The sequence below is a fragment of the Mya arenaria genome, chromosome 6 (assembly GCF_026914265.1).
Source record: "Mya arenaria isolate MELC-2E11 chromosome 6, ASM2691426v1".
Taxonomy (NCBI): Eukaryota; Metazoa; Mollusca; class Bivalvia; order Myida; family Myidae; genus Mya; species Mya arenaria.
The window spans coordinates 65,714,894-65,733,042 of record NC_069127.1 but is presented as its reverse complement, the minus strand read 5'-3'; the positions used below and the strand labels follow the sequence as shown (position 1 = coordinate 65,733,042).

The following is an 18,149-nucleotide window of genomic DNA, read 5'->3' as shown; positions in this document are numbered from 1 at the left end:
AGCAGATTAGATTAGTAAACTATATTATTAATACAAGTATATTTTTTTTTAATAATATGACGGTTTTCAAAACAATATCAACTGATAGTTGTGCTTTTTAAAACGTCTTAAGCAAAGGGCTAGTAATTCAATAAACATGAATATCATAGTGTTATGTAACCTCGAATCATTTTCTATTTTCTTCCTTCTAATTTTTCTTTGTGGTAAAACATGGCCTTGACATTCACGAAAAAATAAACAACAAAATGGAATATTAGTTGCAGTTGAAAGAATTTATGACTACTGGAAGTAGTATAGACAAAACACTTTTTTCAGCATCGAACATGGCGACTGCGTTACCAAACGAAAACATAAACATCACGATAAATTACAATCTTATAACGTGTCAAATTTGTACGGAACGATTCGATAGCCCAAGGATTTTGCCATGTCAGCATACGTTCTGCAAGAAATGTATTGTTACAATAATCCAGAAAAATTGTCTTGGACAACATGAGAGCAACACATTTCACTGTCCAGCTTGTCGGCGACAGTGCAGAATTGGGAAAGGGCGAGGACGAAAGGACATGGATGCAATCATGAAAGCTTTTCCAGAAAATAGACTCATGAATGAATTACTAGATGGGATAGAAAAGGACAAAGCACTTCCAAAGAAGGCGGCGTTTACTAGTGAAGTAGAAGATGAAAACAATATTCGAGTACCCAAGAAAGTTATACCGTATTTGTGGAATTATTTATATTTCCTGAGAGTGTTCAAGGAGTATATGATACACTTGGATTTCCTTAGTATTTGGATAGGTCGTGAACAAGCATTACTTGACGCTCATGTCAATCGAAAATTTACGGCAGTATCCAGTACAGTTTTACGAAAAGCAGTTATAACAAACAGCGACGATTTGTCAAGCCACACCACGTCGACTAGTGCTGGTGTTGCACTATCTGAAATAGAAACTGTAGAAAATGAAATTAATCAACAAGGACAATTCGTTTTGGATGATTTCAACTTTTTGAAAGATATGAACGAATCAGCTTGGATTGATATGCATACAATGAAGGTGGACATGTCCTTGTTGTCCATAGTGTATGGCTCACTTGGATTCAGCAATCTTTTTTCTTTAACGTCTCTGATTGTTCACACCTTTTTAACGCTTAAAATTTGGCCTGTACCTTTTAGTTTTGTCGGAGTTGTCAAACAATCTCAAATCGTATTCTTTGGAATTCTAAAAGTAATTGGTAGTCTGTTTTTTACTCAAATTTGTGGTTTACCGAAATGGTGGTCTGTAATGTTCACTGTTACCTTCATATTCATAGCCTACTTAATATTGTGGGTTTTCCGTCGAAAACCGAGTTTGAGTTGCGTCCGTTTGCAGTTTTTTGATGTTTTCACAAAAGAGAAAGTGTATGGTATTGCTGTTAGATTTTATGGGTTCTCGTTCCTTTCCAAACTTGTACACGCCACTGTTTATGTTGAAAACGTAATTCGCTTTTTGTTCATTCTTTACGCATTGTTTAAGATGACATATGTATTTGAAATGTTACCAATACTGATGTACATAGCACATGACATTGTGACAGAAATAATTATGTGTTGCTTCCCCTTCGAAATTTTCGTGTCGAAAATGATCGTCAGAAATAATATTTAGCATAAAAATATGCGGTTGTTTTTTTCGTCGATCAATAAACAAAGCAATAATTATTTGTACGATCTGCATCATGCTTAAGCTACTGCCATGGCGACAAACGTTTTCCCAATCTTGTTGGTTATGTTATCTCTTATCACATTACTGTTATAATTTGAATTTTGTTAAAAGTCTAAACTGAATATAGTATTTTATTGTCCATATCTCCAAAAATAATATATATGATAACAATAGATATGTTACCAAAACAAATATATCCTTATAATTTTATGTTAATAAGGATAAGGTGTCGCTTTATAAATATAAAACCTTAAATTTTATCATAAAATTGCTTAGACATTTACAAGGTATTTCCGTGGATAAGACCAGAAAAAACCGCACGCGACACAATCTCTATTATTAAAAAAGAGAGTGTTCCCAAAACATGTGTTGGTGTTCATGCATAAAAGTGTTTCAACCAGTATAATCAGTGCAGTGATTATTGGATTCATACCACACACACAGAAACATCGCCCCGGTCCCGTTTCTATCCAGATCGTAAGGCTGAAGATGGAAAATTTCCAGGCGTAACCCCGATTTTAGCGTGAACTACGTTCCAATAAACATATCGTAGAAAATATAAATAGAAATATGGATAATCTAAACGCATCGGAGGGTCGTAACATAAACAGACTTGAAGAATTTGCATTTTTATATGCGTTCACTATGTTTGAAGATTTAAAACAGTCTTAAAATCATGTATCATTGCTAGTACGATAATTTATGCAGTGCAAATCCCAATGGCAAAGGTATTTAGCCCACACTATATAGGAAGGTCAATTATGTTTTGTTTAATTCCAAATTCGCAAAACGGCTGTTCCAAATTCCACACCTCAATACACTCTAATAGATGTGACTTTGTTGTCTGGCACCCGGCAAAAAGGATTATTAAAATATACAAACATTATATAGTGAATAACTCTTAAATATATTTTTAACTGTCAGATAAAGGAAATCAGTCCATACTCACTCAGTAAACATAAATACCGACCCTAGATATGAGCGGCCGATTGTGGTATCTGCATATAGTGCATATATGGTATGTTAGATTTAAACTAAACGACAATCGGTGTTTATCTGCAGTACACATGTACCATGCCCATTCAAACGTCACTCAAATATAATCGGTAAGAAGGCCTTTAAGTCAGTTTTGCAGTTAAGTCAGTCATTAAGTAAGTCATTATAAGGTCGAATAAGTGATGAATGAATCAATTAAATGTCCCAAGTTCGAGGGAATGTAAATCTTAAATGAATATTCAGTGCACGCAGTATAACACAAACCAAAGGAATGGTAAATTGGAAATAGTAAGTAAAATCTTTTTAAAATTCTATATTGATCAAAGTGTTCGCAGTATCACCTAAAGCAACTACTATTTTTACTTTATTATCTTATATATGCCATGATTGTTGTGTAAATGATGACTTGGCGACACTGATAAAAGGTTAATCTGCTATTTCAGCAAGTAATATGGCGACGGCTTTTCCAAACGAGTACATAAACATCACGATCAATGAACATCCTATAACGTGTCAAATTTGTATGGAACGGTTTGTCATCCCAAGGATTTTGTCATGTCAGCATACTTTTTGCAAGAATTGTATAGTTACAATAATCCAGAAAAAAATGCTTAGGACAACATGAGAGTGACTCATTCCAGTGTCCAGTTTGTCGGCGACAGTGCATAATTGGGAAAGGACGAGGACGAAAGAACATGGATGCTATCATGAAAGCGTTTCCAGAAAATATATTAATGAATGAATTTCTAGAAGGGATAGAAAAGGACGCAGACCTGTTAAAGAATGCAGCACTAACAGTTGATATGGAAGCTGAAAACAATGTTCAAGTACCCATTGCCAACTTTGGAGAAATCCAGTTTAGCGAAAGTACATATAGAGTTAAATAGGGATAAATTGTTCTCGAGAAATAGTCTTTCAACAGTTAGACTTAATTCCTACATATATATGTTAGGATACTTCTTGCCCTTTAAGATTATGTTTTTGTTTTAATTCTATGATTTTCACATTTTGGTCTTTTTTAACGGGTTTGTTTGTCAACCGAAGTTACATTGAATTAAAAAGGAGCTAAGCTTCCAGAGGATTACGATGTAGAATTGTTTTCTCTTTTAAATGCTTTTTTTCCAAAAAAACAAATTTAAAAATATTTTTTGGTCCATTTTGAACATTTTTCTAAAAACAGTAGAAAATCGATGCTCAGGAACTGTGTATTCAACTGTACGTTGTAGGTTTTAATGCCCCTCCTGCAGCATGGTCTCAGCGGGGTAGGGAAAATCCATCGACAGAGTTATGAAACGTCGGGTATGGCATTCCTAAGTGTGTACCCAGCCCAACATTGGTTGTTTTCGGCTTGTCATATGGAAGATATTCTCCTTCATGCATTCTAATGTAGTTAATGTTTTTACGTTGCATCAACATTAATGACATTTTAACTTGTTGTCGTAAATGATACTAAATGATTGCAACATCAGATTATATTTCGTTTTATATGTCCCTTATCCAAAATTTCATACCCATTTTTGTTTTACACTGCTAGGAGAAAAAAATATCAGATTGTTATTATAAAGGTGTGGAAAATGGCTGTACTTAAATGTCTTTGTAAACGATCAATCATAGACTTCAAACAGATGCGGATTATAAGATGTACAACTAGTTAGTCAGCGATGATTCGAGATTTCAGTGCTTTATCAAGTCAAAGTCAAGTCAATTAAGCAACGTTTCCTCTGCAGAACATCTGTAATAAATTCTGGCTTATACAATAATCGTATAAAGCTAAATATTTTCCATCGAAACTAAATATAATAACGGGTTAACTTTATGGCCTCATAAATTCTGTATTTCTTATCTGCATTAATCTAGCCATGCGTCCAATAGATAAATAATTGACCTTACGACAGGATTTAATTGACAGGTCCTATCAGCCAATCAGAATACAGCGCTGATAAGCCGTGTTGTTATCCGCCATTTTGTCCGTCAAACTGACCAGAGTCCGTCATGTACATGCATTGACATTTCCTCGCCTTTTTAGTATTATGGTAAAAAGGTGTTGTTATGACACTTGTAATTCGGATACAAGGTAGCAAGACCGGCGTGTAATTCGTTCCGTTTTCGAAACCAGCGAGTCATTTAAAAAAATGCAATCGCTGGATCAGACTCTGCGGAAGACATCACCAACAGTTGAAAGATCGTTCAAAGGTGAAACATCTATACGTCTGTACAAAAGTATGTTTCTGAACAAAACTACTTATTTGCTTATAAGGGGGGCAAATCAATCCGCTTTAAATTTATTTAATACTGAAGTTGTCCGTCCGTGACCAAAATTAGTGTTACTATTTTTAAACTTTATAACATCAGTACATTTATGCTTTCGCTTGTGTTGTCAAATCGGCATTAATGGCCATTTAATATCAGGTTCAACATGAACACGATTGATTTCATTCAAGATAGAGGTATTTTAGTAAATACCGTTATATATGCATATAAACTGCTTTGCTTTGAAAGTAAATCAGGAAATATTGTACAACTAAATTTTTGTCCGAACCAGCGCATGCTTCCGAATCTCATCTACTCGTATGGTTACTATGTAAACAATGGCTATTGTAGCTGTCATTTCGACACAATTTCATAGATTTCTTATTTTCATATCAGCACTTTGTCGACGGGAAACCCAGTCAAGTAAACCCTGATCCTCCAGCAGCTACTGTACTGTATTACACCGTACCAACTTACACCGGGACCGGCTCACATCATCTAGACCTCTTCCAAAAATAAGATTTAATATCTGAGCCACCCCAACAAAAACAAGAACAGAACGGTCTGAAACGTTATGGTTTTATTTGCTGTATAAATCATTTTATTTCACTGTACATTTAAATCAATTATTGAGTTCACTTGATTCTGCCAATCATGTGCTGTAAAGACTTACTGTAGTAGTCTTTTATTATGAATAATGAACAAGTCAAACTTGTACATGATTTCAATGTTATTCTTATATTTAGTGCAAATTACGTAAATCTATAATCTTTTATGATATTCCATCCCATTCTTAAAGTTGCAAACTCACAGATTTCTGTTTTGACACTTTTTTGTTTGAGAATGGGCTTATTTTGTCATTGTTTTAAATTAAGTCCTTATATATATATAACCAAACCTCTTTGAGCCAAACTATGATAAATGCAATCGGATCTTTTGTAAGTTGTCAAAGCGACCAATCTGTGAAAGTGCAGCTTTAACAGTGAAAAAATAACTTCTGCTTATGTTATATATTTTAATATATATCTGCCATTGCAATAAAGAGATGTACACCTACAATATCCTACATAAGCACCAACGAAATATCAAAGTTTTAGTTTGCAACACAACAATGTATTAACTGATATTAAATATGCAACAACTGGTGTTATATTCCAGGACTGAAGCTAACACCATAGAGGTACATTCTTCCAAGAATCAAGAAACACAACATGCTGAACAACTTCAATGACTCTCTTCAAAAGACCACACTTTCCTGAAATAAATAAAAGATGCCACTATTAAAATAAACCAGATACATGTCTTGTTAAATATTTTAATTCTGGCTGTAAATGCTACTGCATTTGATGTTTGCTTTCTACATGTATATAATAATGAAATATTGACAAGAAAACAGGTAACTGTATGTTTTGTTGTTGTTGTCTTTTTTCTGGACAAATAGTCCATAACTTTTGTACAGCAAAGTAAAACTAAATGTTATAAAAAGCTTTAAAACAGGTCCTACCGATTATTTGTAAAACTTGCCATCACTGGTTTTCTCTTGCGGTTGACATTGCCTGGACTGGCAAATATCATGTGTGTGTGTGTGTGTGTGGGGGGGGGGGGGGGTTCTGGTCTTATTCTAGGCCCCCTGTGGCGGAAGGCTTGTTGAAGACAATTACAACGGGAATAGAATTCTTTAATGGTGGCAGCGGTAAACAGCAGGTGACCCTCCGGTCTAAACAGGTCAATGGGGGAGGGTAGTGTGTGTGGGTTAAAACCAGCTGCCCGGTCAGCTGAGTTTGTTAGAGCGCCGTGCTAGTATTTTAGTGGTCGTGAGTTTAAGCCCCACAATGGGGGCACTTTTCCTCACAGGTTCCACAATTTCTGTATGAACGAGAATAAAAACATGTGAATGTGTAAACAATGCAAAAGTTACAGATTGGTATAACCCACAATTGTCACTTGTCAACTATTACACTATTATTTATAAGGGTGAGTGTTCAGTCGCTGAGAACTGAAACTTGTTATGCATTAACTTAATAAACCATATCTGCTCATACTATAAAATATTAGGTTATATATAGCTGGGATGTAACTGTCATTTTATGTCACTTCAGGGTTCCCCATTCGGGCCATTCATGATATACTCATATTGTGTGATGATTTAGTTTTTGTTTCAACAATCCTGTAAGAATGACCGGTGTTATTAAAAGTTAAACTTACCCTTGTTTGCATTTACAGTATGCGTCACACACACGCTTTTCCTCTGTATCGATGTCAATGTTGACAACATGGCGGCTATCCGATTTCTCTGACTTGGATAGATTTCACCCCGTAAATGTTAGATATCGTCGTCCTCTAAAGATACATCGGGCTTTCCGATGTAGAAGCCAGTTACAAATTCCTTTGGCTACTGTTTTTTTCGCAGTGAAATGTCACATTTATGATAATTTGGCCCAAAACCTTCAGGAATATCGGTACGCGAAACGACGCGAGACGCCATTGCTTCCTGGTTTGTTTGACGGACATATACAGAGTTCGCTCCCTTGATATCAGGGGGCGTGGTTTAGTAGCCGCTGTCGTAAGGTCAATTGCTAAGCTAGCCTATGTAAACGCTTCTATTGAACTGAAGGGAGAAATCGATAGAGATCGCTGTTAGCCTGATAAGCTTTAAAGTTGGCAATGCAAAAACGTGAACCATATTTGTGGAATTATTTACTTCTCAACGATTTTATGGTACAATCGATCGCATAGGCTGAGCAATTTCACAGGTCGTAAACAAACAATACCGGGCGCTCACATCAATCGATATTTACTGCAAGATTCGGTACCAATTTACGGAACTCATTCATTACAAAAAAAGACGATTTGTTAAGTGAAGACACGACTGTAGCTAGACAAGAAACTGTTGAAAAGGAAATATTTCAAAAAGGAATCCACTTGTTTGATGAAACATATATAACATTTTTGGAAGACATGGAATCATGAGCTTGGATTGGTATGCATTCAAGAGATAAGGGCCAACAACCTTATCCAGACATGTCCTTGTTGTCCATAGAGAGTCGCTCAGTTGGAATTATTAACCCCTTTCTTTAACGTCTCTGGACGTTTGCACTTGTTTAACTCTTGGCCCGTGTGCCTTTTAGTTTTACCAGAGTTGTCACTAAATGCTAGAAAGTCTTCTTTAAACTTCTAAAGACCGGGGTCTATTTTTGACTCAAATTTGTGGTTTAAATAAATGATGAGTTGTGCTATTCACTTTTGCTTCATATTCATAGCATACTTGGAACTATGTTTTTCGCCTCTAAAACCGAGTATGAGTTTTGTTCGTTGACAAGACGGATCATATATTGTTCTGCGATTAGATTAAATAGGTTTTCATTCCTTTCCAAACTTGTACACGCCACTGTCTACGTTGAAAATGTCATTCACTTTTTGTTTATTCCGTACGCACTGTTTAAGATGACATATTTGTTTGCAATGTTGTCGATACTGTAATACATAGGACATGACATTGTGACATAAATAATTATTCGATGCTTTGTAATCTAGCATAAGTAGCATATACGAGAACACAATCTATATTACTATAGCAGTATTGTCACGCAACCGTGTGCTATTGTTCAAGTAAAAAGGTATTCCAACCAGTTGAGTAGGGGAATGAACTTTGGATTCATATCAAACACAGAGACAACCTCCTGGACCATGTTTCAATAAAGATCGAAAAGCTGCAGAAGGTGTAATCTCGTTTTGGCGTAAACTGGCGTTACAAATATCGTTAGGACATATACCCGTATTTTTACGGGTGTTAGCAGTCTCAAGTTTACTACTGTCTTATTGAAACGGGACTCAGACTGGCAAATGTGAACAGGATTAGGGAGTACTATTATCTAAACACACAAAATACAACTTCAAGGAAAATGATGAGGTTTTCATATCCGTTTTTATATTCGTTTACCAGGGCCATTTTAATTACATATGACATTAAAATGCTAAAGTCATTGTATTGCTACTCATACAATTACATGCACTGAAAAACGCGGTATTCCAAAACCTAATAGTAAAGATATTCAACACACAATATATATGATGGCATGATAAACCCGTACCATTGTGGCATCATTTGAAAGTGAAAAATGAAAATTGTAAACGTTTGACCAAAAATACAAACCTTGTATATTTCAGTTAATTTACGTATAGCAACGATATCCTACCTTACAAGGGTCAGTGGACTAACGGTTCATTGAATTGTAAGGAACTGCTAATCGATCTTCTAAAGGGGGTACAATAATCAACACACAATAACATACACACGGACACAACAGCACATACACGATTTCCACAGCGGCACTTCAACGGTATATTGATAAATGGTTAGATTCTAAAAGATTAGGAATTAACAGATGTATACATTTTTCGACAGTCACTGTAAAATAATCGTGCTAAATAGGTAAATAGCAGCTCTATTTAACTTACCAAACTGGTTTAAGTTTAGCGATAGTATTAAGTAAGATACAGTTTCATACAAAATGCTGTAGAGGAGATCACATGAGTAGGATCTTTTTCAACCGTGTTTAAATATTGATTATCACATTTCATATTTATAACTTAAGCTCCATAAACGAACGACGAAGCGGTAGTGTGTATAAGAAAGAATTGGATTACTAAAGGTATGCATTCTATTTTATTATCACTTTTTCATAAAAAAGATCACAATATTATCCTGTTCTTGTTTTATCCTTAACGTTTTCACACTTGCGCTAAACTAGAAAACGGGGTAAGTGTTTATCCACTCTAGGCGAACGTTCGGAACGTGACCTGACTTGAAAAAATGCGTACACTAAGATTGTCGCATTAAAACTGGCTGAAGTTCTTGTATCATTGTTCATCCAACAAAGATTGCCGTGACAAACCCAATGGCTAAGGTATCAAGCCTACTCTATATGCGACGGTTAACTATTCCTTGTGAATCTATTTGGATATCATTTGGATATAAATGCACAAATGTTAAAAGTACATGTAATACCACAAAATAGCTTTTTGGGCCGATATAGGTGATGTAATGTCCGATTTGGATTGAATAATGATCACTCATTGAAAGTGAAAAACATGTAGTGTATTTTCGGTCATTTTTAACATTAAAGTAATACGCAGGCAAAACCCGTTCAAACTATACCTACATAATAAAGGGTCACTGGGCAACAGCATTTAAAATTAGTGTTAATGCAATGGTCGATAATTTATTTTACATTAATGTAATACGCAGGGAATGTCCGTTCAAACTTTACTTAAATTATATAGGATCACTGTGCATCAACATAAGTGTTAATGCAATGGTCGAATAACTAGCTTATTTGTGGTTTGGATTCTACAATCAATGAAAGAAGACCACGCTCTCCACTATTCTATTGCTGATTTTTTAATGAGCGAAATTAAGTATGAATAAAGCAAAAGATCGAACAATACGATAATTGAAGAAATCCAATGAATAGCTTTTTTAAAATCGTATTTAAAATATTGATCTGTACTTTATAGATTTATAACTTAGTTTCCATTAACAACTAGGTGGTAGTGTATAAAAATAATTGCGACCAAGGTTAATATAATATTTTAATCGCTTTTAGTCATATTTTTACTTTGAGATTAAATAAATATTATTCCATGTATAGAACAGTTAAAAACATAACTATGCAATACTATGGCGTATCTATACTTTCAGCACTGACAAATGGCGACAGCATTTCCAAAAGTAGAAAAGATCATCGCTGTCGATGAAAATTTGTTGACTTGTCAAATATGTAAGGAGATGTTTGACAACCCAAGAATCCTACCATGCCATCATACGTTTTGTAGGAAATGTATTGTAATATTAGTCAGGGGCAGCTGCTTAGAAACACATGAGAGTGACACGTTTAACTGTCCAGTTTGTCGGCGACAACTCAAAATTGAGAATTGGAAAAAGAATGTAAATGCCATCATGAAAGCAATTCCTGAAAACAAACTAATGAATGAATTGCTTGAAGGGATAGATACAAAGAAAGTGGCTTTCAATGATTTTGAACAAGAACGCCACATTGATATGTCTATGACAGTCCAGCGTTGTCTGTGGAGTCATCATTGCTTCTTGGTTCTGTTTAAGAAGTATTTGGATGCACTTAATAGGTTGACAGTTCTCAAAGGCAGCGATGAAGCAATCAATAATGTGCATATCAATCGAAAACTTACAGCTATGTTCAGCGAAATTTTGTTGTTAACATTTGAGAACATCGGCGATGAAGCTTTTGAACGTATGTCTTCGACTAGTGTTGCAGCCAGTATCCAACATAGAATGACTTTCAATGACAGACTGCGAGAAATAAACTGTATTTGGGAAAGTATTAAAAATAGTGGAATCCGGATGCGACATAGTGATAGTCATCAAATGTTTATAACAGAAATGTCCAAATCTGCCTGGATTCATCCTACCGCAGAAAAGCGCCAACAGAGGTACTCGGAGACCCAAGGCATCTTGCTCATTGCCTATCGCTCTCTTGGATTTAGTAACTTGTTTTCTTTAATGGTTCTGATTATGAATGTCCATTTTGAAAAATCCCGTTGGCCCATGCATTTTGGTTTATTAAGAAACTTCAATTTACCCTGGTTTCAAATGGCATACATAGGAATGGTTAAAGTACTTGGCAGTATATTTCTTATTTATATATGCGATGCTCTAACGGGAAGGTCAATTGTATTGTCAATATTGTCAGCAAATTTCTTTGCTTACTTAATATTGTGGGATTTTCCTCGAAACACAGACAGGAACAGCATGCATTTGCAGTACTTTGATTTTGAATCGGGACTTATAATACATATTCCTGCAATTGAATCACACGAGTTCTCAATTATTGGAAAAATTGTGCACAGTACGTTCTTTGTGGAAAACATATGCCGCCTTTTGTTTATCATTTATGCATTTTTAGCGAGTACAATTTCTTCTACAATGCTGCCGACTGTCTGGTTCATAGTATATGATGTGGTAGCAAAACTTGCATGTTTATTGCTTCTGAAATTTGATGATCATTTGACCAATCTTGAAAGTGACATTCAAGGACCCACGCAAGCTAACGAGCATTCAAGAATCATCTATCTTTCATGAGATCATAAATGAGTATTTGATGTAACTGAGTACATGTAGTTTTATCGGCCGTAAACAAGCATAACTTGCCGCACGTTTGCAGCAGTTTGCAGAACAGTGTAGCGAGACTCCAGTAATTTAAAAAAAAACGACGATTTGTTAACCGAAGTTATGTCGATTTCTACTGGTGTGGCAATGTATAAGAAACTGTTAAATCATAAATAAATCAACCATAAAATATCATAATTCATATGATTTTTTTAAGATATGAGATATTCAACATGGGTTTATACAAACTGATACAAACAGGATATGTCCATGTTGTCCATATTGTGTCCCTTTCTAGCAACCTTTTCTTTCAACGTCCTTGATTGTTTGCATCTTTTTAATTCTAGACTTTTAGCATTTGTATTTTAATCTAATCGGATATGTCAACCAGTTTGTAATTGTATTGTTTTGAAATAAAAATAATTGGGAGTCTTTTATTTACTCAAGAGTTTGTGGTTTACCGAAATGATAATCAATATTATTTACTCATTCCTCTATTTTCGCAGCATACTTAGTTTTATGGATTATTCATGGGCAATCGAGAAGCTGTGTTTGGTTGCTGTGTTTTTATTTCACAATAAAGACCATATGTAATCCTGCCATTAGATTTGATTTTGTCTCATTCGTTGCAAAACTTGTATAAGCAGATGTTCAGAACGTTTTTCGCTTTTTGTTTACTGCTTACGCATTGTTCAAGTTAACATATTTGTTTTCAATATTGCCCATGCTTTGGTACGTGACATATGACTTTCTATCGGAAAGGAATGTTTTTTTGTGTTTGTGTGTGTTTAGTAGCGTTATGGATGTGCAAATTTCAACACTAAGACCACTCTTTTATGTGACAATTGGTAAGTGTAAATATGATTAACTGTAGCATATGTATCATAATCGACCTATTGCGCTGACAATATTGAAATCCTGTGAACGTTTTATTCGAATTATATTTCCATGGTTTTAAAAACACATTGGAATCTCTATACTCATGCATGTTTTTAATTCACATACATGTATGCAGACATTTGTACTAATGCTTTCATTATTTGTTGTTATAAAATCGGTGAATCAGAATCTCCTCTCACGCTGGAATCATAAAATGACAACACTGTACAGAACGTAAAGGAAATTATTTGTCTCACCATATTATATTATTTTGAAGATCACTTAAAGCTTCTACTTACATGACTTCACACTGGCGGTCATTTTTTTGCACATAAGAAATAAACTAGCGATCGTTTAACTTGGCTTATTAACCTCAAAAGAGCTGGTTGGACGTAACTAGTAATTGACGGAAGTGTACTGTTTCTTTTATTTTAGTTATGTCTTAGTGTGACTTTGACAAAGCCTTTTACAAAACAATCACTTTGTTGAACAACAATTGTCTTATACTTTGATAAGATTTACGTTTTACTTTTTTACTTATCATTTATTCAGGATTGTTGGGATAAGAGTGAGTTTCTTTTGTATAAAGAATGCCTAGTTTTTTATATAGTTTATATGCACTGTGCTGTTTGTGGAGTTTTGTGCTGTTCTTCCATGTTTCTTGTTTGTGATTTTTTATTTATGTGTTCTATGTCTTTGGAGTTACCCTGTGCCATTAAACGGGGTTTATGTTTACACTTTTGACTACTAAGCTTGTCCTGTAGTTTTTAACATAAATTCTATCACTTTTGAATTCATGACCACTAGTTTATCATATTATGGCAACACTTTTGTGTTAACGTTATTACTTAGCGGGTCTTTCGAATAGCTTCATAAAGCGTAATCAACAATTATTCTTTACGTTGAACATGTGTAATTACTATTATTATTTTTTGCTAGTTTGTTCAATTTAAAAAGTGTATAAAAATTACTTTTACGAAAAGAATGTAACTTTTGGTCAATTGGAATAATAAAAATATTTTTTCTGTTATGAAATATTTGTATCCAAATTAACTAAATGTGTTAAAAAAACTAGTTTATATAGTATGTATGCACTGTGCTGTTTGTGTTGTTTTGTGCTTTTCTTCCGTGTTTTCTGTTTGTGAAATCTGTTTTAATGTTCTATGACTTTGGCGTTTGCCCAGTGCCATTAAACTGGATTTATGTTTAAACGTTTTGCTATTGGGCTTGTTTATGTAGATTTTCGCATAAATATTAACTCCATTAAACCACACACGACAATCTGTGTGTCTGGGGATAATATTAGTGTGTCTGATTTTTGTGTAGCAGATGTATTAAACGTGAATTAACAAACCACCTCCGTCTCGTGTATTCCGTAGAACCCTCCCCCAATAAATTGTACTTTACGTGGTACTTAAACACAATATACTTGTTATGGTTTTAGGTATTTGTATCATGCCGAAATCTATGAAACGACACAACTGGCATTTGTTGCGATATATCATGCTATTATGTCTAACACACATTTAACTATGTCCAAATGAAATGCTATTGTGTCTAAATAGCTTTTTATTATGTGATAATGTCTTTCTGACATGTTATTATGTCTTTTAACATGATACTTCTGAAATGGACAATTCGTCGATTGGACATAATTAAATGTCAGTTTGGCATAATAACAATAACAATCTACATACATTATAATATGTAAGCTATACATAGTAACACTTACTGTGACATAATCACATGTCTGTTAGACATAATTACATGCTAGTTAGACATGATCACATGTAGCAAGCAGCAACAATCAGTTTGAACATTGATTATTGTTTTTTTAACAAGCGAGTCCACAGTTTTGAAGCATATGCATATACAGTCGAACCCCGTTGGCTCGAACTCACAGGGACCGGCGAAAATACTTCGAGCCTTAGAAAAGTCGAGCCAAGTAGGATGGTTTCCGTTCAGTATAGAGAAATCGGTCCTTTATATCTAGTTCGAGCCAACAAGGATTTCGATCCAAACGAGTTCGAGCCTACGGGCTTCGGCTGTAGTTCGAAAGTATATGAGGATAATTCCTTTTTTAGAAAACAATATTGGCACAAAGTCATGTGCTCGTGGATATGCAATACTACAAAAAACAACAACAGGGACAGTCCCAGAAGTCATTTCTTAAATATATAAGCTATGCTTATGAATAGAAGTTCAATATGAAACTGAGGAGGAGACACCATTAAATAAACACAATAAACAGACCACACATGCATTTAAATAGCTTTATTTGTGTAGGCAACTGGAGGACGTTACCTGACGAATCATTGGAACGGTTTTCGTCCCTTAGTATGATTTTTTTGGTCATTTTTCAAACATTGCGCATAAATGTTATAATAAATAGCATTTATAGTAACTTTTCAAAAGGAAAATCGAATGAATGATCCGTTCATAAAATCCTATGTTTATATACTGAACGATTGGTGATGCCATTTGACATATGAACTTTTGCTTATCTTTGCCTTGGTATATAAACATGACGCTTACAATATGAAACACAGATTCATAGTTAAGCCATCATTTTCAGCACACACTTGGTTGAAATAGATCTACAAAAATAATCAAACTCAATAATTAATGCATAGTTAATACACGTGCACTGAAAACCGTAAGAAAATTTGGGCAAATGTTTGGCCTATAAACGTAACCTTGGACCAACACCAATTCTTCTCCAAGACGTAGCAAAATATATTTTTTTTGTTTTGTGTTTAATAACCCGAATTGATAAAAGTTAAATCACGTTTGATAAAGAAATACACCTAAATCACATGGATGAAAATTCAGTCAAGGCGTGGTAAGAATATTCGGAATATACAGAAAGAAGAAAATGTAAGTAAACTTCAAGAAACTCCTTAATATAAAATATGCATAGAATTAAACAAAACATTTCATTGTACTTCTCAGTTAAATTTAATTCTGGAAGGAATCTTATACACAGAAAGGATTTTCCAATATTTTTTTAAAATATTGACAAGTTTTACGTTTCTATTTTTATGTTGCTTTTAACCTTTTTTTAATAAATTTATTTTATTTCTAACTTGATATTTGATTATTTTGATACGGAATCACTTAAACAAAATGAAGTTTAACATATCTTTTTAAACTATAAATGACATATAAATATTGGCTCCATTATTTCAGCACATAATGACAACTTACCAGTCAATGTTATACATATACATGTATTTTCTCACAACACAGTTTTCAATAATCGTTTCTATAAAAATGCAGAAAGTGACTTAAACTATTATATATGTCTTCTCGAAGTTTATAGACAAAACACTATTTTCAGCATCGAACATAGCGACAGCGTTACGAAACGCAAACATAAACATCACGATTAATGACAATCTTATAACGTGTTTGCATGGAACGGTTTGATAGTATATTAGCAGACACAGTTCAAGAAATACAAAAGTATACATTAAGTTCAAAGTTGTTCGAACTGTATTATACATTCATGATTAAGTTTCAAATGCTTTTAAATTACAAATAGTATAATAATTAAGTCAGGCCAAGATGAAACATTTTTAAACAGTAAATAAAGAACATTATGCCAATTATCAAAACTCTACAGAAGACTATAACGTGTTTGATCACTAAATGCTATATGCTTTTTAAATGTGTTGATAAAATATATCGGTGTAACATAGAATTTTAAAACGATTTTTTTTTCTCAGATTAAAAAAATCATTCGATTAGTAATTGGTATATATGTAATAATGCTATAAGAATTGTATTTTGTTATCTGGTAGTAAGATTAAAGGGAGAAGAAATCAAGCGATAAAACATGAGTCAGTCTGAATATGCTGTCGTCGGCTGATTTGATCACTGATAACAATGATTTGATCGATATCAACACGCGCTTAATGATTTACAGCGGAGCGGTATTGAGAGAATACAGGTGTACCTTCACAAAAATCGTGATTACTTAATTAAAAAAATGGTATTTTTACAATTTATACACCGAAATAAAGCTGAAGAAATTGTTTATTTGATATAGAATACATTCATGAAAAAAAGAATTGGAATTGAAACGGCAAGTTAAAACTGCCGTTAAATGAAAATCGTCAAAAACCTACAGAAACAAGCTCAGTAGCAAAAAGTTTAAACACAAACCGGTTTAATGGCACTGGGTAAACGCTAAAGACATAGAACATGAAATCACGAACAAGAAGGGAGAACAGCACAACACTCCTCAAGCAGCACAGTGCATAAAAAATAGGTATGTTTATCAAGGGTTGTTAGGTACCGCCTTGGAACGGTCAGTAAAATGTTAATTTACTGGGGGTTTAAACCAGTTTACGTGCACAAACCTCACTTTTATCCGAACAATTCTAAATAAAGATAAAACGCAAAAGGTTAATCTTATCAAAGTATGCATTAACTTGAGGAAACTTAACAATAAAAGAAATAATTATAAACCTATAGGTAAACCCCAAGTACTTCTATGATTAGAGATCCCAACTCTATCTGCAGACGGAGAAATACAATTCAGAGCACCTAATGCAAAATCTTTTCAAAGATAAAGATGCAGTCATTGTTTGAAACTATGAACATCACACACAGTCTGCCTTATAAAATAAAAGGTTTAAAACTGTGTGGGCATAGAGTTTCATAATAAAAAGCATCATTGTACTAAACTGGGAACAAATAAAACATTATTAAAAATAAAAGCGACAAGTATTAGCTAATCTTTCCTTTCAAATGATTTGAAAATGTAAAATATTTGAAGAAAATGAAGTCTCATGCCAAAACACTCCGAGTCTAGTTTGCATATTTCTTATTATATTCGTTCACTATGATCATTTTAATTATATATCGCATTAAAATATGCTTTAGTCATTGCATCGCTGCTCATACACTAACATGCACTGACAAGCGCGGTAGTCCACAACCTTATAGTAAAGATATTCAACCCACACTATATATGATGGCCTGGTAAACCCGTACTATTGTGGCATCATTTGAAAGTGGAAAATAAAAATTGTGAACGTTTGACTAAAAATATTCAGTAAATTTACATTTAAGAACGATATCATACCTTATAAGGGTCAGTAGACTAACGGTTCATTGAATTGTATGGAACTGCTAATCGATCTTGTTAAGAAGTACAATAATCAACACACAAT

At 34.0% G+C, this 18,149-nt stretch overlaps 1 protein-coding gene and 2 long non-coding RNA genes across 3 annotated transcripts; 2 read left to right on the top strand and 1 right to left on the bottom strand.

Annotated features, from left to right (window-relative positions):
- The first annotated feature begins 4,983 nt into the window (after positions 1-4,983).
- LOC128236953 (uncharacterized) lies at positions 4,984-6,336 on the top strand. Its single transcript, XR_008261467.1, has 3 exons — positions 4,984-5,143; positions 5,343-5,508; positions 6,105-6,336. It is a non-coding gene; the product is annotated as an uncharacterized LOC128236953 (long non-coding RNA).
- LOC128236952 (uncharacterized) lies at positions 5,512-7,439 on the bottom strand. The gene is made up of 2 exons (XR_008261466.1): positions 6,451-7,439; positions 5,512-6,201 (listed from the first exon to the last, which is right to left on the bottom strand). It is a non-coding gene; the product is annotated as an uncharacterized LOC128236952 (long non-coding RNA).
- A 2,039-nt stretch (positions 7,440-9,478) lies between these two features.
- LOC128237114 (uncharacterized) lies at positions 9,479-14,313 on the top strand. Its single transcript, XM_052952335.1, has 2 exons — positions 9,479-9,598; positions 10,648-14,313. The coding sequence occupies exon 2, from the start codon at positions 10,657-10,659 to the stop codon at positions 12,061-12,063; it is 1,407 nt and encodes a 468-aa protein (XP_052808295.1). The 5' UTR covers positions 9,479-9,598; positions 10,648-10,656; the 3' UTR covers positions 12,064-14,313.
- Positions 14,314-18,149: the final 3,836 nt, after the last annotated feature.

Bases quoted from the DNA above. Each gene is read 5' to 3' on its own strand.
- LOC128237114 (XM_052952335.1), top strand. From the start codon at position 10,657: ATGGCGACAGCATTTCCAAAAGTAGAAAAGATCATCGCTGTCGATGAA.